General features: G+C 40.9%; 1 protein-coding gene across 22 annotated transcripts in view; it reads left to right on the top strand.

Annotated features, from left to right (window-relative positions):
- GARIN2 (golgi associated RAB2 interactor family member 2) overlaps positions 1–26,445 on the top strand; it is a 103,183-nt gene that overhangs the window by 23,992 nt on the left and 52,746 nt on the right. For 8 of the 22 annotated variants that reach the window (XR_010122089.1, XM_055291358.2, XM_055291359.2 and 5 more), the window contains 2 exons: positions 11,246–11,274; positions 16,094–16,168. The exons of 2 other annotated variants lie outside the window; for them this stretch is intronic. Coding sequence is in view for 17 of the 20 variants with exons in the window: in XM_055291358.2 (XP_055147333.1) it covers positions 11,246–11,274; positions 16,094–16,168 (104 nt within the window). In the remaining 3 variants the exon portion in view is untranslated. Of the gene's footprint in view, positions 1–9,730; positions 9,761–10,095; positions 10,169–11,245; positions 11,275–14,654; positions 14,926–16,093; positions 16,169–19,552; positions 19,728–26,445 lie in introns of those variants that run through there. 12 more of the 22 variants (XR_010122091.1, XM_063644428.1, XR_010122090.1 and 9 more) reach the window with 11 other exon arrangements.

Below are 26,445 nucleotides of genomic sequence, written 5' to 3'. Positions count from 1 at the left end.
TGGTGGCTCATGCCTATAATCCCAGCACTTTGGGAGGCTGAGGCAGGAGGACTGCTTGAGCCCAGGAGTTTGAAACCCACCTGGGCAACATAGGAAGACCCTGTCTCTATTTAAAAAAAAGAAGAAGAAGAAAGAAAAAAGAAAAGAGCTACATTAGTAATAAGGAATTATAAGCTGGAAAAGCAAAATTCCAAAAAATGTAAATACAATGATATTTTATTTCTATAGTCTGGGAAGAAACCACAGTTTGGGCATAGTTGATGATAAAGGAATAAATATTTGTTGTAGCTATTGATAGATGTTTCTATTAAACTTTCATTATATAATTGATTACACATATAATTTTAAAAGTAAATTGAATCTAGGATGCATTCATTGGGAGACAGTTTAACACAGCCAATAGAGAATGAACTTTGCCACAGGTCATGATGGCTCAGACCTGTAATCCCAGCACTTAGGGAGGCCAAGGGAGGCAGATAGCTTGAGTCCAGGAGTTCGAGACCAGCCTGGGCCACATGGTGAAACTCTGTCTCTACAAAAATTAGTTGGGTGTGGTAGCATGTGTCTGTAGTTCCAGCTACTCAGGAGGCTGAGGTGGATCACCTGAACCTGGGAGGTGGAGGTTGCAGTGAGCTGAGATTGCACCACTGCACTCCAGCCTGGGTGACGGAGTGACACCCTGCCTCAAAAAACAAACAAACAAAAACAGAGAATAAGCTTTGCAGTCAGATCTCTGGGTTCAAATCCTGGCTTCTCTACCTCATTAGCTCTAGGATCTTGGGCAAGTTACTTAACTTCTTCAGGTCTGTTTCCTCATTTGTAAAATGGGAATAATATCTGCCATGTAGAATTGCAATAAGGATTAAATAGCTGATATTAAAACCCTCACAATACCAGGCACATGGTAACTGTTCAAAATGCATGTAGGTATAGATATAGATAAAATATAGGGTGGGAGGAAGGAAGGAAAGAGGGAGGAAGATAGGTTCAAGCAAACTGAACAAAAAGCCTAATGTAGATTTGACTCACGTTGAATACAGTACAAACATGGTTCTGTACCACACAGGATGTCTAAAGTAATCTTTCCACTATACTACCCAATAAACTGAACCTAGAGAAGAACTGGGGAAAGGAGCACAAAACTGATTAAATACTTTTAGTGTAGTAAAAAAAAATTGAGGTGGCTGGGCGCGGTGGCTCACGCTTGTAATCCCAGCACTTTGGGAGGCCGAGGCGGGCGGATCACGAGGTCAGGAGATCGAGACCATGGTGAAACCCCGTCTCTACTAAAAATACAAAAAATTAGCCGGGCGTGGTGGCAGGCGCCTGTAGTCCCAGCTACTCGGAGAGGCTGAGGCAGGAGAATGGCGTGAACCTGGGAGGCGGAGCTTGCAGTGAGCCGAGATTGCGCCACTGCATTCCAGCCTGGGCGACAGAGCGAGACTCCGTCTCAAAAAAAAAAAAAAAAAAAATTGAGGTGATAGGAGAATGTTAATAGGTGACAATGACTATATTCGAATGTATGAGGAAGTTCATAGAAAGCTACATTTAAAAAGTAGATTTAAAGTAAAAATTATTTTAACACAGGAAAATTTTATTATTAGGTAATATAGCAATCAATTTAAAAAACAACCTGGGCAAAGTGGCTCACACACCTGTAATCCCATCAACTGCAGAAGCTACAGTGGGAGTACCATCCTGGGCAACTTAACAAAACCCTGTCACTAAAACAACAGTGGGAGGGTCACTTAAGCCTAGGAGTTTGAAGCTTTGGTGAGCATGATCAAGCCATTGCACTCCAACCCGGGTGATGGAGCAAGACACTGACCCTTAAATAAATAAATACTTATCATTTATTATATACTGATAAACAACAGAACCAGTTTCTGTAGGTTCTGTACATTGTGAAGTCTGTCCCTGCAAAACTTCTCAAAAATGAACATTAAGTCATTTGTCCTGGATAGACTTTAAGCATTCTCCTGCCAGGAGACCTTTTCATGTTTCTTATAATGTAATCTTAACCACTGTGAAGATCTGCTAAAATGAATAATAGAATGCATGCTAAAGTCAAATATAGGTGTGCTCTAGGGAATTCCTTGAAAGAGTATAATGAAATGAAAACAGTAAACACACTAGGTACATTGTAAGGTTCTGAGAAGCATAGTGATGAAAGTACACAGAGGGCTTTGGACATACTAGTTGCTCAGTAAATGATCATTATTGTCACTAATAATTCATTTTTAACAGTGTAGATTAAAAAAATGTATCTTCTTTAAAATGGCTCCTCTGACAAAAAATGTATCATAGGACCAGGTGCAGTGTCTCACACCTGTAATCCCATGGGCAGATCACTCAAGCCAAGGAGTTCGAGACCAGCCTGGGCAACATGGCAAAACCCTGTCTCTACAAAAAAATACAAACATTTAGCAAAGCATAGTGGCATGCGCCTGTAGTCCCAGCTACTAGGGAGGCTGAAGTGGAAGGATCACCTAATCCTGGGGGGTTGAGGCTGCAATGAGCCATGATAGAGCCACTGCACTCCAGCCTGGGTGACCGAGCAAGACCCTGTTGCAAAAAAAAAAAAAAAAAAAAAAAAAAAATATATATATATATATATATATATATATATATTTACACATACATACAAATAACTATATATACAAAAATATCTTATTCAACTGAGGATTAACTACCAAAGCTGGTTTCTCTAAAAAGTCTTCTTTCCTAACAAAGTATAGGCCAAGGGAAACAAAGGAATATGGGTGATCCTTAGGAGAGCCACAAACCTTGAAATCAGAGTAGTTTGCTTTAGCTGCTTGAGCACTGCATTTTTCACAGTCCCAGAGCCTCTAGATACAAGTGCCAAGACATTCAAAGTGTTGGCTCTTAGCTGCTCAAGTAAAGCATCATTAACTATCTAAGGTTTCTATATGAGTTGTTCTCAAAATGAGGACGCTGGATCACCTGGGAACTGGTTAAAGACATAAATGCGGCCGGGCGCGGTGGCTCACGCTTGTAATCCCAGCACTTTGGGAGGCTGAGGCGGGCAGATCACGAGGTCAGGAGATCGAGACCACGGTGAAACCCCGTCTCTACTAAAAATACAAAAAAAAAAAATTAGCCTTGTGCGGTGGTGGGCACCTGTAGTCCCAGCTACTTGGAGAGGCTGAGGCAGGTGAATGGCGTGAACCCGGGAGGCGGAGCTTGTAGTGAGCCGAGATTGTGCCACTGCATTCCAGCCTGGGCGACAAAGCGAGACTCCGTCTCAAAAAAAAAAAAAAGACGTAAATGCTTAGGCCTCGCCCCATCTTACTGAATCATAAGCTTGGGGATGGCGCATAGAATTCTGTGTTTTAATAGACTTCCAAGTGATTCTAATGCACACTCAGATTTGAGAACCATTTCCTTAGGAGAAGCCAGTCATATCTATCAAGCAAGGATTCCTCTCTCATAATGGCTTCTCCTGAAGCCCTACAGTCAAAATAAAGATTCTGCTTTTATAGCTGTGGAAAGAACTATAGGCTCACCAGCAATCTTCCAGGGAGCTTTCTTCCAGGACTAGGAGCTCAAAAAGATAAAAAATGGTTCAATGTGGGAATTGCTGTTATCACCCACAGACATTATCCTACTTTTACTGAGGGCACAGAAGTCACTGAAATAAATTTCTCCCCAGAACACTGATCTATTTTTTTTTTATGATAACCACTGAGCTATTTCAGTGTAAGTAAACAATGACAGAAGGGCAACTTGTAAGTCTGATGTGTTAGAAGAGAAAGTACAAAGATTAAACAACAACAACAACAACAGGAGAGAGTGAGAGTAAAGTAGGAAGAGAAAAACAGAAACCATTAGAAATAGGAAAGGGATACAGGAATATAAGATGCAGAAAGATAGAGGCAGGTGCTGCTCAGTGGAAAACGTACCTTCACTACAATACATGAGTATGACTTTATTAGAAAAGCGTAAGATTTCTTTAAAAAAAGATATTAAATGAATCCATCCAACTTAGCAATTTGTCCTAAATAATCATTGATCAGGTCTGGTCACTCTGATGTTTTCCTTATGTTTTATTTCATTCTTATGTCTCAAATCCAGTGCCCCCAACCCTTGTCTAACACTTCAAAATCATACCACAAATCAAAATCTCACAAAGTTAACTGAATCATTTCAGCTACTTCTTTCCTTGCCCAAAACAAATGCTCTAAACCATTAGATTCGCTTTTAATGCCTTTTAAAAAATTTATGAAAAATAATTACTAAACTTTATTTTTTGCGTGCAGTTTTAGATTTACAAAATAACTGAGCAAATAGGGCATAGAGTTCCACACACGCTTCCCACTGTGCCCTCCTACCAATCCCCCACAGTATCTTACATGTGGTACATTTGTTACGGTCAATGAACACATATTAATACATTGTTATTGACTATAGTCCATAGTTTACACTACATTAAGGTTTACTCCTTGTGTTGTACAGTTCTGTGGATTTTGTTTTGTTGAGGATTTTGTCATCTATATTCATCTGGGATACTAACCTGTAGTCTTCTTTTTTTGTCATGTCCTTGTCTGGTTTTGGTATTAGGGCAATGCTGGCCTCATAGAATGAGTTAATCACATTTTGTTAATATTTTGGGTTTTTTTTTTTCAGTCTCCATTTCATTTATTTCTGCTCTGACTTTTATTATTTCTTCTACTAATTTTGAGTTTGGATTATTCGTGCTTTTCTAGTTCCTCAAGGTGCAGCATTAGGTTATTTATTTGACATCTTTCTAGTTTTTTGATGTAGGTATTTATTGCTATAAACTTGACTCTTTTTTTTTTTTTTTTTTTGAGACGGAGTCTTGCTCTGTCTCCCAGGCTGGAGTGCAGTGGCGCGATCTCGGCTCACTGCAAGCTCCACCTCCCGGGTTCCCGCCATTCTCCTGCCTCAGCCTCTCCGAGTAGCTGGGACTACAGGCGCCTGCCACCACGCCCAGCTAATTTTTGTTTGTATTTTTAGTAGAGACGGGGTTTCACCGTGGTCTCGATCTGCTGACCTCGTGATCCACCCGCCTCAGCCTCCCAAAGTGCTGGGATTACAAGCGTGAGCCACCGCGCCCGACCTAAACTTGACTCTTAATACCGCTTTTGCTGTGCCCCCATAAGTTTTGGTATATTGTATTTCTATTTCCATTTGTATCAGTAAATTTTTAAATAGCATCCTTCATTTCATCCTTCACCCATTGGTCATTTAGGAGCATGTTGTTTAATTTTTACGTATTGTATACTTTTGAATGTTCATGTTGTTATTGATTTCTAGTTTTATTCCATTGTGGTCAGATAAAATACTTGATAAGATTTTGATTTTTAAAAATTTTGGATAAACCTTTTGACATTTGTTTTGTGTCCTGACATATAGTTAATCCTGGAGAATATTCCACATGCTGATGAAAATAATGTGTACTGTGCAGCTGTTGGATGAAATGTTCTATAAATGTCTGTTAAGTCATTTGGTCTGTGATGCAGTTTAAATTCCATGTTTCTTTGATGATTTTCTGTCTAGATGATTTGTCCAAGGCTAAGAGTGGGTGCTGAAGTCCCTAGCTATTATTGTATTGGGATCTCTATTTGCCTTTAGATCTAATATTTGCTTTATAAATCTAGGTGCTCCAGTGTACGTGTATATTTACAATTGTTATATCCTCACGTTAAATTGATCCGTTTATAACTATAGAATGACTTCCTTCATTTTTTTTTTACAGTTTCTGACTTAAAGTCTGTTTTATCTGATATAAATATGGCCACTCTTGCTTGACTTTGGTTTCCATTTACATCGAATATCTTGTTTCATTTCTTCACTTTCAGTCTATATATATCTTTACAGGTGAAGTAAGTTTCATGTAGGCAGCATATAGTTGGGTCATTTTTTAAAAAATCCATTCAGCCAGTCTATATCTTTTTTTTTTTTTTTTTTTTTTTTGAGATGGAGTCTCGCTCTGTCGCCCAGGCTGGAGTGCAGTGGTGCAATCTCGGCTCACTGCAAGCTCCACCTCCTGGGTTCACGCCATTCTCCTGCCTCAGCCTCTGGAGTAGCTGGGACTACAGGCGCCCGCCACCGCGCCCGGCTAATTTTTTGTATTTTTAGTAGAGACGGGGTTTCACCGTGGTCTCGATCTCCTGACCTCGTGATCCACCCACCTCGGCCTCCCAAAGTGCTGGGATTACAGGCGTGAGCCACCGCACCCGGCCCAGTCTATATCTTTTAAGCAGAGAATTTACTCTATTTACATTTAAGGTTATTAGGGATAGGTAAAGACTTACTCCTGTCATTTTGTTACATGTTTTCTGGTTGTTTTGTATATCATTTGCTCCTTACTTCTCTTCTTATTTTTGCAGTTGAGTGATTTTCTGTAGTGATAAGGTTTTATTGCTTTCTCTTTCTCCTTTGTGTATCAGCTCTACCAGTGAGTTTTATAGTTTTGCATGTTTGCATGATGGTGGCTATCATCTTTTCATTTCTATATATAAGTCCCTTGAGCATTTTTTGTAAGGCCAATCTAGTGATGATTAATTTCCTTAGTTTTGGTTTGTCTGTAAAATATTTTAATCTTAAGAGTTTAATCTTAAGAGTCTTCTTAAGATTATTATTTTAAATTCTTTTTCTGACATTTTATATATTTTCTTATTATTGATGTTTGTTACTGGAGAATTATTGTTTTCCTTTGGAAGTGTCATGTATCCTGTGGTCCTATGTTGAGTTCTATGCATCTAATGGAAAAAATGCCTCCTCCAATTTTATGGAGTAGTGTCACAGGGAAAGACTTATTTATATGAATGGGTCTTGGGATGTCAGTTCAGTGGGTTGCATTGGCTTTGGTTCTAAGTGGATGCAATAGTGTAGTCTCCATGTAGTTTCTTCAGCATTTGCAAGTTTCTCAGTGGCCTAGGCTTAGAGAGTTTGTGGCATCAGTGGTGCAGCTTTGCCAGGGGTGGGCTCACCAGGCTGTTTCTCAGGTCAGGGACAGACAGGCACATACACACAGTGGATTGACCAACCTGGGGTCTGGCTTGCTGGGTTTGGGGCCATGGGACTGTTACTGTGGCCAGGAGCATGGGCACACAGTTGTTGTCTATGAGTAGCAGCCTACGGAGCTGTTTCTCAGGCCTGATGTTTCTCAGAGTTATGCACCAGGGATGTGGGTGCACAGCTGCTTGGGTGTGGGTGATCTGGGGGCATGTTTACTGGGGGGGCGCCCACAGAGCCATTTCTCAAATCTGGAACACCAGTGCAAGTCTGCTTGGCTGACTCAGGGACATGCTCACTGGGGACAGCCTGTGGGCTGTTTCTGAGGCCTGATATGTGGATACAGGGCTGCTTGGCAGCCTGGGACATGTCCACCTGGGTGGCTTATGGGACTGTTTCTCTGGTTCAGGATATGGGTTCTTGCCTGTTTGGCTGGCCTGGGGGCATGCCTGTCAGGAGCAACCTGCAGGACTGTGTCTCAGACCCTGATTTTGGGTGCAGGGTCATTGGGCAGGCAGAAACATATCTGTAGGGGATGGAGGCACTGTGGAACGGTTTCTTCATGCCCTAAGCACAGCACATAGCCATTCTGCTTGCCCAGGGGTATATCAGCTCTTTAGAGGTTCAGGAGTCTCTCTCACTTGAGGGTGTGTACGCAGCAGTTTGGCTGGCTCAAGGGTGGGTTTTCCATGGATAAGATTGTCATACTCTCCCTCTGGCTAGAAGTACAGCAGTGAGGGTTGGTTTCCCTGCTATGTAAAGCCAAAGCCACAGCAGATCCTGGCCCAGGTTCTGCACAGGTAGTGTTGTGGCGTTCAGCCACCAGGGTGGGCTTGGTGGAATGGAGATGGAGCCCTAGGGCTGGAGAGATGCAGTGGCCAGTGGCCCCCCAGAGCAGGTTACTCTCCAGAGGTGGCTCTGGTCTCAAGAAGCAGTTTGGCTCACAGGTGGTGATTGGGGAGAAGGAAGTGCATACCTTGTGCTCTTAACCTGGGGCAATGCAGCTGTGTGAATTCCTAGCAACTCCCAAAACTAGGCTTAGGGCTTGTGAGGACTGTGGGATTCTCCTGTTTTAAGGACTGTAGGTGTTTTGGGTAGCAATGGGGGCTGGTGGGGCTCTTCTGCTTACCTTTTCCCTGCAATGGGAAGTCTCTCCTGACTCTGGGCAGATCTAGTCCACATGGGTGATATAGGTGCCTCCACACTGCCCTCCTGGACTTTGCATCACCACAGACATGTCTCTGCTCCACAGCTGCCCTCCAGTGACCTTCCTTTGACACTCCAGTCACATCTTAGCAGTTTATTCATTGCTTTGGTCCTTTCTTGTGGGGGAAGGATGAATGCCAGGCGTCTCTAGTCAGCCATCTTGCTGACATCACTCTCTGAGAATTTTTCTATCCTACCCCTTAATAGCTTTTTAAAATATTAAAAATTATAGGCCGGGAACGGTGGCTCACGCTTGCAATCCCAGCACTTTGGGAGGCCGAGGTGGGCGGATCACGAGGTCAGGAGATCGAGACCATGGTGAAACCCCGTCTCTACTAAAAATACAAAAAATTAGCCGGGCTTGGTGGCAGGCACCTGTAGTCCCAGCTACTCAGAGAGGCTGAGGTAGGAGAATGCTGTGAACCCGGGAGGCGGAGCTTGCAGTGAGCCGAGATCGTGCCACTGCACTCCAGCCTGCGTGACAGAGCGAGACTCCGTGTCCTAAAAAAAAAAAAAAATATTATAAGAATAACTTTGTTAGGATGAAAAAAGCTCAGCGGGTACTGTTTCATTAGTCTCACTATTATGATCACTATTAGAAATGATAAAAAATGAATCCCTAAATAAATAGCAAAAATCATAGAATTTTAAAGATATAAAAGATCTTGAGAATTAACAATCTCAAATTCTTCAAGGTCTCACCCCTCGCTTCTCAGCTCCCTATGCCATTTATCAGCTGACTCTACTGGAGAGAAATAAATAGATGAAGAAAAACAAAACAAAACAAATTTTGGTTATAAGTAATCCTCTTAAGCTCAATTTAATAAAGCATGGATTTCTTTTTATTGCCTATTTGCATCAGGAACATAATTACTAGCTAGAGTCTAATTTGAGAATGTTAATTATGGATGAAAGATGTAATATTCTAAGAACAGAATGGAATTCACTACTGCTGTATTGCAGAGACATTAGTGGGATTTAGTAATGCTAGTGAGGTTGAAAAATAAGTTATATATATTATTTTTCTTTTCCAAAACCATGGATTTCAGTGACACTTTATGACTGTGTACTTTGGAACACCGATAAAAAATTAAGCTGGGTGCAACAGCTCATGCCTGTAATCCCAAAACTTTGAGAGGCCCAGGCGGGAGGATTGCTTGGGCTCAGGAGCTCAAGACCACCCTGGGCAATATGTCAAGACCCTGTCCCTACAAAAAAGAAAAAAGAAAAAAATTATCTGGGCGTGGTAGTGCACACCTGAGGTCCCAGTTACTCAGGAGGCTGAGGCAAGGGGATTGCTTGAGCTGGGAGGTCAAGGCTGCAAAGAGCCATGATAGAGCCACTGCACTCTAGCATGGGTAACAGAGGGAGATCTTTTCTCAGGAAAAAAAAAAAGTAAATGATGACCTTGTTGAATATTGTGCCCTCAGGTTTACTAGTCTTTAAAATTTAAATTGAGCATCTTAAATCTAGATGAGTGAAAAATGTTGGAGACTTAAACTTATCTATACTGTCACTTTAGGTCCTTTAGAAATGAATAATTTAACCGGGCGCGGTGGCTCACGCTTGTAATCCCAGCACTTTAGGAGGCCGAGGCGGGCGGATCACGAGGTCAGGAGTTCGAGACCACGGTGAAACCCCGTCTCTACTAAAAATACAAAAAAATATTAGCCGGGCGTGGTGGCGGACGCCTGTAGTCCCAGCTACTCGGAGAGGCTGAGGCAGGAGAATGGCGTGAACCCGGGAGGCGGAGCTTGCAGTGAGCCGAGGTTGCGCCACTGCACTCCAGCCTGGGCGAGAGCGAGACTCCGTCTCAAAAAAAAAAAAAAAAAAGAAATGAATAATTTACTTTATAAAACATTTATATTTTTTCTCATATCTTGACAGTAGTCCTACCATGGCTCTTTCCTTTGTTTCAGAGAGGATAGTGGCAGGCTTTAATTTACATCTATTTTTCAAGGTACATTTACTTGATATTTCTCAGTCTCTTGAAAATTTTTACCATTAAGCTTAACCTTCATTCAAGTCATCAGATCTATTTGATAAAGACTATATGAATATTTATTTGCAAACTGTATAGAAAATTACTATTTTAACGTTTACTTTCTGAAAGATCCATTGTAGAACTTGAACTGAGTGTATTTGCCAGTCCCCTTAAAATGGACCACAATTATGTCTTTGCATGTTTATTTTGTAGGATAATAGCTAAGATAATTATTCTTCCTAAACTATTTGTTTTATTCAATACTTCCAAAATACTTATTGAAAATGTGTCAAGAAATAAGAATTTGGTGAAAATTATGTGACTTAAGTTTCTGTTTTAGTATGCCAATGAGGTTAAGGAAATAAGTATTTTAATTATTATCAATTTTAAAAATCAGGAGCACAGAAAATAAGCTTCTTTATCCAAAGACATTTCTGAAAGTGAAATCTAAAAAACTGCTAGCCTCCTCTTTTATCCAACAAACCATAAGAAATGTCATTAAATGTAAATAAGGTACATTATTTGCTACAAGATTCCCAAGCATGGCCACCCCCAGTAAAGCCAAAGACTTGGTGGTAAAGAAGCTACCAGAAGTTGGTGATTTCTCCTAATCATCCATTTCAGAATTTATCCCTAGGTATGTTTGAAACCCTATATTCCCAACATAATTGACCTTATTTATTTAAGCGGCTCAGCAGCAGCAGTTAACTTCTCTCAGCCTGATAAGGGAAGGACAAGGAGGCTGCAGTGTTGGGGATGCCAGCAGCCCTATGGAGTGACTGGCAATAGACATAATAAGAATAGATTACATATTATTACGTACAATAAACTTTCACGGCTTTTACAGATTGAATAGTCCACATGTTGCAGAAATTTAGGTAATTTTATTCTCATATGTTCTATAATCAGCAATGGCCTAGGCTTGCTAAACATGTTTCATTACTACCCACAAAGCATTTAAAGAATGACCGGTTATTTTATATCTAGTAAGTCTTTTCTAAATATTTGTGGTTATGCTGGCAAATTTTTGAGATGTGCTATTTATTTTTACAGGAGCTTGAGAACTGAATCAAACACTTCAGGTATGGAACAAATTCCACTACATGTTTTATTGTGATCCCTGGTATTCAGTAGTCATCTCTGGTTCCTGGTAGAGTAGTGTGGCTAAGAGCAAAGGAATTCAGCTAGACTTTTTGATGCATTTCCTTTCTTCACTCTTGCTCCATTCTGAGAATCCTATACTGAAGAAACTCTTTCTCAAAGCCGATCCTGAGGCTATCTTTCAAGTGGAAAACATTATGGTACTTTACTACTTCAGTTTTCTTTTTCCGCACTGGTTCAGTTTCCCAGTTCCCTGTATCTAAATCATCAGGCATAAACCACGCCAAGCCTAGTTCTGCAGGCAGAATGCAAACTACAGCAATCATAGGACCTGCCATCCTTGCTGATGTATAATGGGAACAGTCCACAACTAAATTTTTGGTAAATGTAAAATTATCCGGCTCCTCTTTGTTCCTCCTATGTCTTTAGCCTCTACCAGGTGATACTATTTAATGTTTTTGTTTGTTTGTTTGTTGTTTTTTTGTGAGGCGTAGTCTCTCTCTCTCTGTCGCCCAGGCTGGAGTGCAGTGGTGTGATCTTGCTCACTGCAATCTCTCTGACTTTCGAGTTCAAGTGATTCTCCTGCCTCAGCCTCCTGAGTAGCTGGGATTACAGGCGTTTGCCACCACGCCTGACTAAATTTTGTATTTTTCACCATGTTGGCCAGGCTGGTCTCGAACTCCTGATGTCCAGTGATCTGCCCGCCTGGGCCTCCCAAAGTGCTGGGATTATAGGAGTGAGCCACCGCCCTGGGCCTATTTAATGTTTGGGTTTTATTTGGCGGTGGGGAGTGATGATTTTTCTTTATATATTGCCATGTTCTAAGAATCTTTAGCTTGTAACAAACTTTTAATGTGGAGGTTGTCTTATAGGCACCTCTTATAGGTTGTCTTATAGGCAAATCTCTCTCTTTGCTGAGTGCTGAACCAGCTCTAAGTTACTTTCAAACCTGGGAGACAGGCCAAGCCTCAGCTTCAGTCATGCACATAAAAGAACACTATAGAAGGAACATTTAACTTGGCATAAGTGAAGAGAAAAAAAAAAATACTACTTCAAAAAGCAAGAATACTTGAAGGCAGTTTTAGTCACACGTACAAGAGTCAGTCCCACAAAAAAACAGCAAATTATTATAGGATAGGTTTTTACACAAATGGGATTTGTCTTTGGGGCTTCCCATTGGGCTTTTTTTTTTTTTTTTTTTTTTTTTTGAGACGAGGTCTCGCTCTGTCGCCCAGGCCAGAGTGCAGTGGCACAATCTTGGCTCACTGCAACCTCTACCTCCTGGGTTCAAGTGATTCTCTTGCTCCTGTCTCCCAAGTAGCTGGGATTACAAGCACCCGCCACCATGCCTGGCTAATTTTTGTATTTTTTGTAGAGATGGGGTTTCACCATGTTAGCCAGGCTGGTCTCAAACTCCTGACCTCAAGTGATCTGCCCACCTTGGCCTCCCAAAGTGCTGGGATTACAGGCGTGAGCCACGGTGCCTGGCCCCCATTGGGCTTTAGTGTCTAAAAGTACCAGATGAGCTTCACTGTAATGTGGTTTGGCCTATATTCCAATCTATACTATTGAACCTGAGAACATTACAGGGAAATGCTATAAGAAAAGTGCAAAGCTTTTAAGGAAAGTGCAAAATCTCCTTTGCAGTACAGAATTTTCATCTATTAATTTCTACCCTAAACTGTGTTTCATAAAGAAATCAAACTAAATTTGTAGAAATTTCAGAGAGATCTAGTATAGGCAAATATTTTCCTCTTAGTTGCTAAAAGCAAGGGTAAATCTACCAGCAGCCTTACTACTATTAAAACTATTGCATGCAATTAGTACATTCTATGTACATTCTGAGACAGTCATGTATTTAGCCATGGAAGTTTCAAATTAATATAAAGCATTGACATTTTTGTCTTCATCCTCTATGTGACTAATTCTTTTACCTGTTTTCTAGCACAGACTCAGTTTTGTCCAATTGAACAAGCATTTGATTCCTACCTATCATATATGAAGCACTGTGTAGGCTGTGGGAGGGATTAAAAAAGAATTGGACATAGCAGGGCATGGTGTGTGCCTGTAGTCTCAGCTACTTGGGATGCTGAGGCAGGAGGATGGCTTGAGCCTGGGAGTTTGAGGCTGCAGTGAGCCGTGATTGCACCACTGCACTCCAGCCTAAGCAACACAGTGAAATGCTGTCAAAAACAAAACATAGTAAAATAACAGGATATGTTACCTGGCCTTAGGACATGTGCACAAATAATATAAACCAGAATGTATGTTAGTTATGTGTACTTTAAAAGTCCAGAACTTATTTTTTGGCTCAGGAAAGGAAATAATGAGACTCTATGAAAAAGGCAGTCTTTGAGTTAGGAAAAGGGAAAATGAGGATATCCTGAATATAGGGGAACAGGGTGAGCAAAATCAAACAAATAGGAAAGTGTTGGGCATGTTCAATTTAGGAGTAGTGAGAGATGTGGCTGGAAAGCAAGGCAGGAGTCAAATTACGGAAATAATGGATCATGCTAAGAAGTTAGGTAGCTAAAGAGGAACCACTGAAAGACAGGGAAATGACAACATTAGTGTTATGTTTTAAGATGATTACTCTGACTGCAGTCTCTAAGAGAAGCTGGAGGAGGCTAGAGGTAGGGAGACCAGTTAGGAAGCTACTCTAACAGTCAGATGAAGTGTGCCAAAGTCTGAACCAGGTGAGAAGCAATCACAGTGGAAACAAGGACATGAATCCATAGTCAATAAGAGTTATTGACTGACTGCCTGTGGGGACCAGAGGAAAAAAAAACTCGGTATGTCAATTTGGGAGACAACGTGACTAGGCCATAGTAACCTCATGAAACAAGCTGGGAGAAGGAATTGGAAACATTTTGGAAGGGAAAAATTAAGAAATCAACTCTGAAACATTGAAGTCAGAATCAAATGCCCTAGGTTTTGGTTCTAACTACACTTCCTGTATTACATGGTCATTAATCTCCCTGGACCTCAATTTCCTCAACTATGAAAAGTGTGTGCAAGTGGCTGGGGTGAGGGGAGGAGGAGGGCATGATTCGCTGTCTCAAGACCCTTTTGGTAGTTAAGATTCTATGAGCTGCCATGTTTGTAGTCCTGGGACTCATCTTTGACAATCTAGCAGGCAGCTTGAATGGGGCTTTGGAAATCAGAAGCTAAGCAAAGATACAGCAAATGAGCAGCAAAATTCCACTCTGGGCTTGTTAAATCACAAGGGTGGTTTAACATACAAAATGGGCGTGCAGTTTTCCACAAAGTATTAATTATTTTCCCTGTTTGTTTTCTCTTATGTATTTCTTATTTCTTTCCACCTTTTTCTCCCATGTTTTCCCACTTTTTTCTTACTTAGGCTTGTATAGTTTTTCAGTTTTTCCCCTGATTAGCATTTCTTTCCCCATTTTCACTCTCCTCTAAATCACCTGTTCCCCTTCCATACACTTTTACTCTCACTTAACACCGCGTACCCAAAGAAAAGCTAAGACTGGCTGAATCTTAATCCCTCATTTTATTAAATGTAATTGGAGTACAAATTAAAAATGAATCTGTAATTCTAATTTATATTATAGGTGGAAATCAGAATAATAACTGCTCCCCATAGTAGTAAAACAAATTCCTGGCATTATTAAGCTCATCTGATTCACATTCACCCAGCAATGCTAGTTAGGGACCATGATCTCAAATTCATCTCTCAAACCTCTCAGCAGTTTGCGAAAGTTACATATTTTTCTCCTTTCTGCATAAGGTTTTGGGATAAAGTGCCACTTCAAATGCACTGTTTTTATGACAAGTTTATGCATGAAATAGGATCCAGATTAAATTTGTCTCTCTGGATCTGAGTTCATTTCTCTCCTTTCTTTCTTTTTTCTTTTTTTTGAAACAGAGTCTTACTCTGTCGCCCAGGCTGGAGTGCAGTGGCATGATCTCAGCTCACTGCAACCTCCGCCTCCCAGGTTCAAGCGATTCTCTTGCCTCAGTCTCCCGAGTATCTGGGACTACAGGTGCTTGCCACTATGCCCAGCTAAATTTTTTTGTATTTTTAGTAGAGATGGGGTTTCACTGTGTTAGCCAGGATGGTCTTAATCTCCTGACCTCATGATCCGCCCGCCTCAGCCTCCCAAAGTGCCGGGATTACAGACATGAGCCACTGTGCCCGGCCCCATTTCTCTTCTTTCTTAACTTTAAGTTTTTACCTTTCTAGGCTTTATTCTCCTTAACTTTTTGAATTTTTTTTTACAGTGAGCCCAAATTATAGGCTTATCTCTGATTCTTTGATGTTTTTTCCAAGATGAAAAGAGACAAAGGATAGAGATTCAAGAAAAGAAGAGAAGGAAAAATCACATAAAATATTGGGAGTTTCCTTCCTACCCTTACCCATCTTTCTTTTCCATGTTCCTCTTAAATATTACAAACCAAATTCCTTGGAATCCTAAGCAGCCAGGTTCATTCTTTGTTTATAAAACCCAGGCTTAATAAAAAAGGAGGGAGCCCTCTAAAAGGGAACCTGCTTGTGAAATTCAACAATAAGCTCCATTGCAAAGATTAAATACATTTTTGATGAGGTGGTTAGAACATAATCTGAATTTAATATTCAAAATAAGTTCTTTCTCCTTCTGTGCCTTTTTTTCTCCTGCTTTTGGCTTTTTTTCTTTCTTTCTCACTTCCTCTCTATTGATTTCTTCTCTACTTTCCTTACTCTTTTTCTTTTTTCCCTCTAGTTCTCTCCCCTCATATCAAATCTCCTTTGAATTTCCTCAAACTTGTGCCTCATCTGTCTCCCCTTTTCTCAAGGGAATGAATGTGAGGAAAGAAAAGTAAAACAGAAAAAGACAAAGTTGATGGAAAAACATGTAAGACAACCTAAAGGTAACTTTTTAATTATAAGTCTCTATAGGAATACATGATAGCTATGATACTGTCACACAAAAAAAGTTGTTAATAAGTGGGATCTTTTAACATAGGCCGGGCGCGGTGGCTCACGCCTGTAATCCTAGCACTTTGGGAGGCCGTGGCGGACGGATCATGAGGTAAGGAGATCAAGACCATCCTGGCTAACACGGTGAAAACCCGTTTCTACTAAAAGTACAAAAAATGAGCTGGGCATGGTGGCGGGTGCCTGTAGTCCCAGCTACTTGGGAGGCTGAGGCAGGAGAATGGCCTGAACCCGGGAGGTGGAGCTTGCAGTGAGCCGAGACTGCGCCACTGTACTCCAGCCTGGGCTACAGAGCAAGACTCCATCTCAAAAAAAAAAAAAAACAAAAAAACATTAAATCTTATTCTACTGTAGTAACAATATAAGTGGAATGAAATGTTAGGGGTTTGTTGTGGTTTCTGCTCTAGAATCCATCATGGGTCAAAAGATAACATCAGCACAGGGAGGAGGAGAGGGGGCTTCAGGTGAGGCACTGGAAGAGAATTATGTGCTGCGCTACCATAGCGATTCTTCTCATTTCTGTACTTATTTGCAACCTTATCATGCTCTTTCCCAACCTGCTTTTTAGATCAGCCAATACAATCAAGACCTCTTTTTTTCATAGCAAAATGATACAGATATTCGTAGGGTGCCTGCAGGGCTGTCAAGTACAGTTGTGTAGCTTGTACACACCATCCACATTGTAGTTTATGTGCAATTCATAATCTGCACAGCTGTATAGGGTGGCCCTGGCCTACTGTATTCTAAGTTTGTTCGAAACACCAGCTCTCCAGTGCGTTGCTAAAAAATGAAACTTCTCTCAGCCATGATAACAACACCCAGTAGCACAGAAAGAGTGGAAGCAATGCAATTTTAGGGCCATTGTGTCTTCTGTTGCCTCCTTCATAAAGCTAATGCTGTGTGTGTGTGTGTGTGTGTGTGTGTGTGTGTGTATGTGTGCATAAGGGCTGAGTTCACAGTATTGAAGGGGGGGAGGTTGGTGGACCACGGGTGGCCTGGGCAGTAACCCCTTGCCCATCTTGGCAGGGCTTTGCTGATGGAATCAAGGTGCCCACTCTTCTGTCCACCCTTCTGTCACTCTGCCACCAAAGCCAGCTTAGCACTTGAGCATTTTGTTTATTTACTTGTTTATTTATTTTTATTTTTATTTTTTTGAGACTGAATCTTGCTCTGTCGCCCAGGCTGGAGTGCAGTGGCACAATCTTGGCTCACTGCAACCTCTGCCTCCTGGGTTCAAGTGGTTCTCATGCCTCAGCCTCCTGGGTAGCTGGGATTACAGACAAGCACCACCATAACCAGCTAGTTTTTTTTTTTTTTTTTTTTTTTTGAGACGGAGTCTTGCTCTGTCTCCCAGGCGGGAGTGCAATGGCGCGATCTCGGCTCACTGCAAGCTCTGCCTCCCGGGTTCACGCCATTCTCCTGCCTCAGCCTCCCGAGTAGCTGGGACTACAGGCACCCGCCAACACGTCAGGCTAATTTTTTGTATTTTTAGTAGAGATGGGGTTTCACTGTGTTAGCCAGGATGGTCTTGATCTCCTGACCTCGTGATCCGCCCGCCTCGGCCTCCCAAAGTGCTGGGATTACAGGCTTGAGCCACCGCGCCCGGCCTTTTTTTTTTTTTTTGAGACGGAGTCTCACTCTGTCACCAGGCTGGAGTGCAGTGGCACAATCTTGGCTCACTGCAACCTCTGCCTCCTGGGTTAAAGAGATTCTCCTGCCTCAGCCTCCCAAGTAGCTGGGACTACAGGTGCCCACCACCACACCTGGCTAATTTTTATATTTTTAGTAGAGACGGGGTTTCACCATGTTGGTCAGGCTGGTCTCAAACTCCTGACCTCAAGTGATCTGCCCGCCTTGGCCTCCCAAAGTGCTGGGATTACAGGCGTGAGCCACTGTGCCTGGCCGAGCATTTTATTTATTAACAGGGCCCCACAAGATGCACACTGTAGGTGAAAGGTAATGGACCAGAGGAGAACAATGTGGCTGAAAAACAACAAATGTCCACACTCAATAATTCCCTGGCCTCCACATACATTTCCTGATCTGTACCTGTTCCTTTATGACTTCTTTCCCGCTTAAGAATGCTCCTAATATTCCCCTTAACTTGTTGTATGGTGTGGAGACAGTGATGGGTGGCATACAGGGTGACATATGCTGGCTCCTACATCTACCTAGACGGAGTCTGAAGCTCTGCCATCTTTCAATATAGTATAGAATTTAAAGAGAGAAATTTCTTTCAAGATAAGTCAATATTTTACAATGATTTCAATCCTTTGATGGATATATTCAGCAATAAAATTTCAAATATTAGGGTCTCATTAAGAGAGAGCTGCAAATGCAAAGAATGACAAAAAATTATACCATACTTAAATTTTGACGTATTAAATTGAAAAGTTTGCTCCCAAATACTTATATTTTGAATTGCTGATATATGGGAAAAGGTAGATTTTTTTTTAATGGTAGAAAAAGTTAGTTACTAATACAGACTTCATATTATTACAAATAATGTGAAAGACTTCATTTTATTACAACTGAAGTAATGTGAAAGTTATTTGGACTCTTATTTACTATAGCATATTATGATGTTTGTAGGTCTTATGACCAAATCTTAGGACTCAGTACAGCACAGATTAAGAACTTGCAAATAATTCATTAGCAGCTATAGAATTTTAATTTTATTTTTTGTTGGTTTTAATTTTTGCTAGAAATTTAAAAGAGTAAAAGCCCATAATCTTAATCTTAACATCCTGAATGGACAGGTTTTTCCTTGGGTAGAAACAGCTTTTAAAAACAACAATTTTAAGAAATTAAGTTTCTTGGCTGGGCACAGTGGCTAACGCCTATAATCCCAGCACTTTGGAAGGCCAAGGCGGGTGGATCACCTGAGGTCAGGAGTTTGGGACCAGCCTGGCCAACATGGTGGAACCTCATCTCTACTGAAAAGACAAAAATCACCTGGGCGTGGTGGTGGGCGCCTGTAATCCTAGCTACTCAGGAGGCTGAGGCATGAAAATTGCTTGAACCCAGGAGGCAGGGGCTGCAGTGAGCCGAGATTATGCCACTGCACTCCAGCCTGGGTGACAGAGTGAGACTTTGTCTCAAAAAAAAAAAAAAAGAAATTAAGTTTAATAATGTTTTAATGGCTAGATTAAAAAAATGAGATCTTATTCATCCAAAGGATCTTTATTTTTTATATCAAGAAGAAAACTTGTAGTATAAATACAATTTTATTTGTTTCAATCATTTATTTTACCTGTATTTAGTTTCTCTTGTCTTATACTTAACAGTAATAACACTAAAAATATTCTCTATTTCAGACATTTGAATTAAATGGACTGACTTCTCCACCTTTTTTTAAAATCAGATACAAACTACTAAACTAAAAAGCAAACACAGCTCAGGAAAAGACAATCAGTGCAAGAGGAAAACCAAGCAGTGTCTTCTATGTGGCAGAAATAAAGCCTATGACTAATCATTAAGGAAGCTAGAGGATTATGCAAAACTTTAAGATTTTCAATTCATAAACTCAGTTTTTGTAGATGGGGTTTCTTTTCTTTGGGATTGATGGAAAAATTTGTTATTCTCTTGGTTTCACTTTTCTCATTTGTACATTAGTCCAGCACTGTTTTGTTTCTAACACTGGAGAATGTGGGGTCATTCAAGGTGGGGACTGTGTTCATTTCATCTTCTGTTCTAGCTGAGTACCTGGTGCTGAGAGACAGTATTTATTGAATCAGTGTTTCATTTTCAAACAGGTTAAAAAAAATCCATGTACTTTTAAAAATAGAAACTACAGACAGTCCCCATCCAGAGAATGGTTTGACTTTTTAAAAGCCATCACTTATTTTCTAAAAGCTGCCAGTCATGCTACAACATGTTTTTTATCCATTATCTCACTTAATCTTCACAGTAATATGAGGGACACCATTATTTGTCCCTGTTTTACAGGTGGTGAAAGTGAAGCTTAGAGGTTAAAGTTACTTGTCCAAGTCACACAGCTAGAAAATGGTGGAGATGGCCTTTGAACCCAAGAAGCCCAACAGCTAAGCTAAACGCAAATTTGCGATTCACATTAGAACTCATGCTTTTAAATTCAGAATAAGGGTAGTTAGGATTTTTTAAAGCTATGGAAATCTATTTAACTCAAATTTCACTCAAATAGTACTGGTTTTTCTACTGTGAACTGAGAATATCTCTTATCTCCATCTTTCCCTTCCTGGCCCACAGGCAACCCTCTAGAACTGCGCAGTCCCATACGATGGCCAGTAGGCATATATGGCTATTGAGCACCTACAACATAGCTAGTGTGACTGAGAAACTGAATTTTAGATTATTTTTAATAAATGTAAATTCTAATTTTAAAACTAGAACAGTGTAGAATATTTTTCCATTAAATGCAATTTTATTGTTTTGACAGGGCTACATTTTTCACTTCAGGTGTTGAAAATCTAGTGTCCAAATTGAGATATACTGTAAGTGTAAAATATACGCCAGATTTAGAAGTCTTTGAGAAAAGAAGAAAGTAAAATATTTAATACATATTATATTGATTATATGTTTAAGTGATAATATTTGAATATATTAGTTAAATAAAAATATTTAAGGATTAATTTCATCTGTTTCTTTTTACTCTTTTGATGTGCCTATTAAGCAATGTGTCACAAATTACATATGTGAAAAAAATGTGGCTCATAATAGATTTCCATCAGACAGCACTGCTCTAGAGAAAAACCATCTACCCAGTCTCTTGGCCCACATCCTAGGGAATTCCTCCTCCTCCTCTCCCTGCTGTTCCAAAGACAGAAGAAGTTTGTTTCCAACCTTCACAATCAGGAGTGAAAACAGAGATTCCATGAAACCAAGAGAAGACTAACGTTTTTAAGTTAGGTATATATGTAAACCGACAGTTTCTAATTTGGAGATGGCTATATCATCATAGAAACTATTTTCTTGATTATAGATTATCTGTAACTTTTACTTTTGTTCACTTGGGGGGTAAAGATTATCTAATAAATTGATTCTTACAGATAGAAAGCTATAACTATGAGTTATAACTTTCTATTTCTATCTAGCAACACAATCCTTCAAAAGGCAACATATACTGTAGTTGGTGTACAACCACCTTGGAAAAGAGTTTGGAAAATAGTTAAGACATATGATCAGCTGGATGTGGTCGCTCATGCCTATAATCCCAGCACTTTGGGAGGCTGAGGCAGGAGGATTGCTTGGGCCCAGTAGTTTCAGATCAGCCTGGGTAATAAAGTGAGACCCCGTCTCTACAAAAAATTAGCTGGGTATGATGGCCCATATCTATAGTCCCAGCTATTCAGGAGACTGAGGATGGAAGATTGCTTGAGCTCGGGAGGTCGAGGCTGCAGTGACCCATGATCATGCCACTGTACTGCAGCCTGGGTGACAGAGCAAGACCCTCTCTCAAGACAAAAAAAGATATATGATCAAATTTCAAAAAAAAACTAAAAATATGTTCACAAGACATATATTCAAAATAAGACTCATACACAAATAGTCATAGTTTTGATCATAATAGCAAAAAACTAGAAACACCCAAATGCCCATCAACAGGTGAATGACTAAACAAATTCTGGTGTGGTCATACAGTGATACTACTTAGCAACAAAAAGAAACTTAACTATGGAATACAAAAGTCCTCGCTTATCCACAGTCATGCTTTCCACAGTTTCAGTTACCTGTGGTCAAAAAATATTAAATAGTTCCAGAAATAAATAATTCATAGGTTTTAAATTGCATGCGATTCTAAGTAGCATGATGAAATCTCACACCATCCCACCTGGAACAGGAATCATCCCCTTGCAGCTATCCAGGCTGTATATGTTACCTGCCCCTTAGTCAGTAGCCTTCTCGATGATCAGATTGAAAAACACAGTGTATACAGGGTTCCTTACCATCCAAGGTTTCAGGCAGCACGAGGGGTCTTGGAAGGTATCCCCTGAAGATGAGGGGTGGGTGGACTACTATAGATGCAACAACACGTGGGTGAACCTTAGAAACAGGTTGGGTACATGCTATATAATTCCTTTTATATGAAGATTTAGGAGACAAAACTCATTTATAAAGACAAATCAGATTAGTGGTTTGCTGGGGTTGTGGGTAGCCAGAAGGATATTGACTGCAAAGTAGTTTGAGTAAACTTTTTAAGGTGATGAAAATGTTCTTTTTTTTTTTTTGAGACAGGATCTTGTTCTGAAGTGCAGTGGCACTGTAACCTCATACTCCTGGGCTCAAGTGATCTTCCCACTTCAGCCTCTGAAGTAGCTTGAACTACAGGCATATGCCACCATATGCAGCTAATTTTTAAATTTTTCTGTAGAGACAGGGTCTTGCTATGTTGCCCAGACTGGTCTCAACCCCCTGGCCTTTAGTGATTTTTCTCACCTCAGCCTGTCAAAGTGGCCTGAGCCAGTGGCCAGCCTGATGTAAATATTCTATCTCCTGATTGCGGCGGTGGTTACATTAGTGTGTATATTTATCCAACTAAAACTTTAAAATAGATGCCTTTTTTTGCATATAAATTATACCTCAATAGGCCGAGCTCAGTGGCTCACGCCTGTAATCCCAGCACTTTGGGAGGCCGAGGTGGGCAGATCACTTGAGGTCGGAGTTAGAGACCAGCCTGGCCAACATGGTGAAATCCTGTCTCTATTAAAAACACAAAAAAATTAACTGGGCATGGTGGCGGGTGCGTGTAATCCCAGCTACTAGGGAGGCTGAGGTAGGAGAATTGCTTGAACCTGGAGGCAGAGGTTGCAGTGAGCCGAGATCATGCCACTGTACTCCAGCCTGGGTGACAGGGTGAGACTGTGTCTTAAAAAAAGAAAAAAAAATTAACTTCATAATTTGTGTCTATAGTACTTATCACATATTAGATTATCTGGTGGTTTTAAAAATATGTCTACAAATGCTTTATTCTCCTCCCTTCAAGGGATGGAGCCTATTCCTTCCTTTGGGTACAGATTGGACTTAGCGACTTGCTTCTAGACAATAAGATGGCAGTGGTGGTGTGTGGTTTTGGAGACTAGGTCATAAAACAGCCCATGGTTTCTGTCTTTGTTGCTCCGTCTCTTAAGTCATTTGCCCTGGTGGAAGCCAGCTGTCACATCCTTAGATCATTTGCCCTGGGGGAAACCAGCTGTTCCTTATGACAAGAAACAGAGGCCAAGTCTTACGACAAGGAACAAGGCCAAATGACAAGGACAGAGACCTCTAGCTAACAGACATGTGAGTGAGACTCCTGGAAGCAGATCCTTTAGTTCCAGTCATGCCTTCAGGTGACTGCAGTCCAGAGCCGACATCCTGCTTGTAACCTCAGAGCCACCCAGCTAAGCTGCTTCTGGCTTCCTGACCTGCAGCAAGGGAGAAATTACATTTGCATGTAATTTTGTATCACAAAATCTCATTTATCTCTACTTCTACTATTAAAAGAGCTTGTCCTTCTGTGTATATTTTAGATGAGAACTTATGAAATGTTGACTAAAGTGCTGAACACCCTTGGAAATCGCTCCATTTTCTTCATTAAAGTGAATTCTCACATTTTACCAAGATCCTAGGTATATTCATAGCCTATATTCAGTCTAAACTTAAAAGGAAAAAAAAATCAGTGCATTTTTATGCCTGTTGCCAAACTGTTCTCAGCTCTCCAGTGTCCTGAGCTGAGATAGCAAGGCTTAGGAGACTTGTTTGCTGTTCTGCTTTCCTGCATTTGCTTGAAGGAGGCCATGAGGCCTGAAAGCTTTCAGTCTAAATACTTATTTAGTCAGGTCCTGGCACCAGCTACAGATTTACACAGCTAAAAATTTAAAACCATTTATATTTCCAAATATGGTTTTAAAAATTCTTCTAAAATTATTCTGGAAAATAGAAAGAAAAGAAAATAGTATCTATTTTCTCCAAGAGCCCTAAAAGGGATCCGCTGTGCTGTTCCCATGTCTCCCATTCCACCAACACATTTTTTTTTTATTATATTTTATTTTTTTGGAGACATAATCTCACTCTGTCACCTAGGCGGGAGTGCAGTGGTGCAATCTCACCTCACTGCAACCTCTGCCTCCCAGGTTCAAGTGATTCTCCTGCCTCAGCCTCCCAAGTAGCTGGGACTACAGGCATGCACCACCATGCCCGGCTAAATTTTGTATTTTTTGTAGAGACAGGGTTTTACCATGTTGCCCAGGCTGGTCATGAACTCATGAGTTCAGGCAATCTGCCCACCTTGGCTTCCCAACACACTTTTAAAAACCTGGTGGAATACCAATACCTATTCCAATTCTGCCATAGTCTATCACATGAGAAGGTAGGGCTTTTCCGTGAGAAAGAAATTTGCAAAGCCTCAGATATCTGCTTCTACTGACAGGTTTTACAAGTTTCTAGTTAGCACTACCTCCTATACCTGATCTGTAATTTCCATCTGAAACTCCCTTCCTCTGGCAGACTTCCCCCAGTCTGTCTCATGACAGGTGGGAAGAAACCTAGTGCAACAATCCAGGCAAAAGATGATGATGGCCTGGAGTAGGGTGGTAGCAGTGGGGATGGGGAGAAGTGGTTAGATTCTGGATATATTTTGAAGGTAGATAAACAGGATTTCCTGATAGGTTGAATGTGCCATGTGAAAGAACACCTGGATAACTGGAAACTGTGTCAAAATCAATAGTTCTGCCATGTAAAATTTGCAATACTCATTAGAAATCTAAATCAAGATTCCGGCGGATAGTTGAATACAGGATTCTGGAATTTAGGGCAGAAGTTCAGACTAAAGATAAATTTGGAGTAAACAGTATATAGATGAAATTTGAAGCCATGAGACCAGATGAAAGGGAGTGAGTGATAAAGAATATCATGATAAAAATAAAGACAAATAGTTAATACATACTATGTCCAGCACTGTTCTAAGCAGTCATATATAAATTCAGTTTGTCTTCACAAGCACTGTAGGAGGTAGCTACTTTTATTATACTCATTTTATAAATAAGGAAGCTGAATTTCAGAGAAATTAACTGACTTTCTTCTAATCAGACAGCTAGCAAGTGACAGAGCTGGGATTCAAACCCAGGCAAAGAGAGAAGTAAAATATTCCATTTTAGAGCTTTGGGACACTCCAAATATTAGCATACAAAGAGATAAATAAGAGCCAGCAAAGGGTTCTGAGGAGGAGGTTCCAGTGAGATGGGAAGGGAAGTAAGAATGGTGTTTCAGAAGCCCAGAGAAGAAAATGGAGAAAATTATCAGCTTCATCAGATAGTGCAGACAGGTCACATAAGATGACTGAAAACTGACTTTTGCATTTAACGAAGTGGCTGAAATCAGTGACTTTACATGTCAAGTTGAGTGAGTTCAAGAGAGAATAGGAGAAGAGACATTAGGTTCCACTCTTTGCTTGTTTGTTTTGAAACAGAATCTCACTCTGTCCCCCAGGCTGGAGTGCAGTAGTGCGATCTCGGCTCACTGCAACCTCCTCCCACTGGGTTCAAGCAATTCTCCTGCCTCAGCCTCCCTAGTAGCTGGGATTATAGGCTTGCACTACCAAGCCCAGCTAATTTTTGTATTTTTCATAGAGATGGGGTTTTGCCATGTTGGCCAGGCTGGTCTCGAACTCCTGACCTCAGGTGATCCATCCGCCTCAGCCTCCCAAAGTGCTGGGCTAACAGGCGGGAGCCACTGCACCCGGCCTGCAGTTCCACATTTTAAAGTTCAGGCCAGGTGCGGTGACTCGTGCCTGTAATCCCAGCAATTTAGGAGGCTGAGATGGGTGGATCACCTGAGGTCAGGAGCTGGAGACCAGCCTGGCCAACATGGCAAAACCCCGCCTCTACTAAAAATACAAAAATTTGCTGAGCATGGTGGCACGCACCTGTAATCACAGCTACTAGGGAGGCTGAGGCAGCAGAATGGCGTGAACCCACGATGCAGAGCTTGCAGTGAGTCGAGATCGCGCCACTGCACTCCAGCCTGGGTGACAGAGTGAGACTCCATCTCAAAAAAAAAAAAAAATTCTCATGGACCCTGTTTTATTTCTTGACACATCTCCAGACTGGCAAAGGACCACCCAGATGGGTACAAATAAAAGAATGATAAATGATTGACATTCTAAATATTGAATATCCTACCCTGAGGCTTTTGTTGACTCTTGTTTCCATATTAAGCTCATGCTTCTTTTCTCTGTTTATATCACTCAGTCATT

Source organism: Symphalangus syndactylus, chromosome 8 (assembly GCF_028878055.3).
Source record: "Symphalangus syndactylus isolate Jambi chromosome 8, NHGRI_mSymSyn1-v2.1_pri, whole genome shotgun sequence".
NCBI lineage: Eukaryota > Metazoa > Chordata > Mammalia > Primates > Hylobatidae > Symphalangus > Symphalangus syndactylus.
This window is presented reverse-complemented; position numbering and strand designations above follow the sequence as displayed.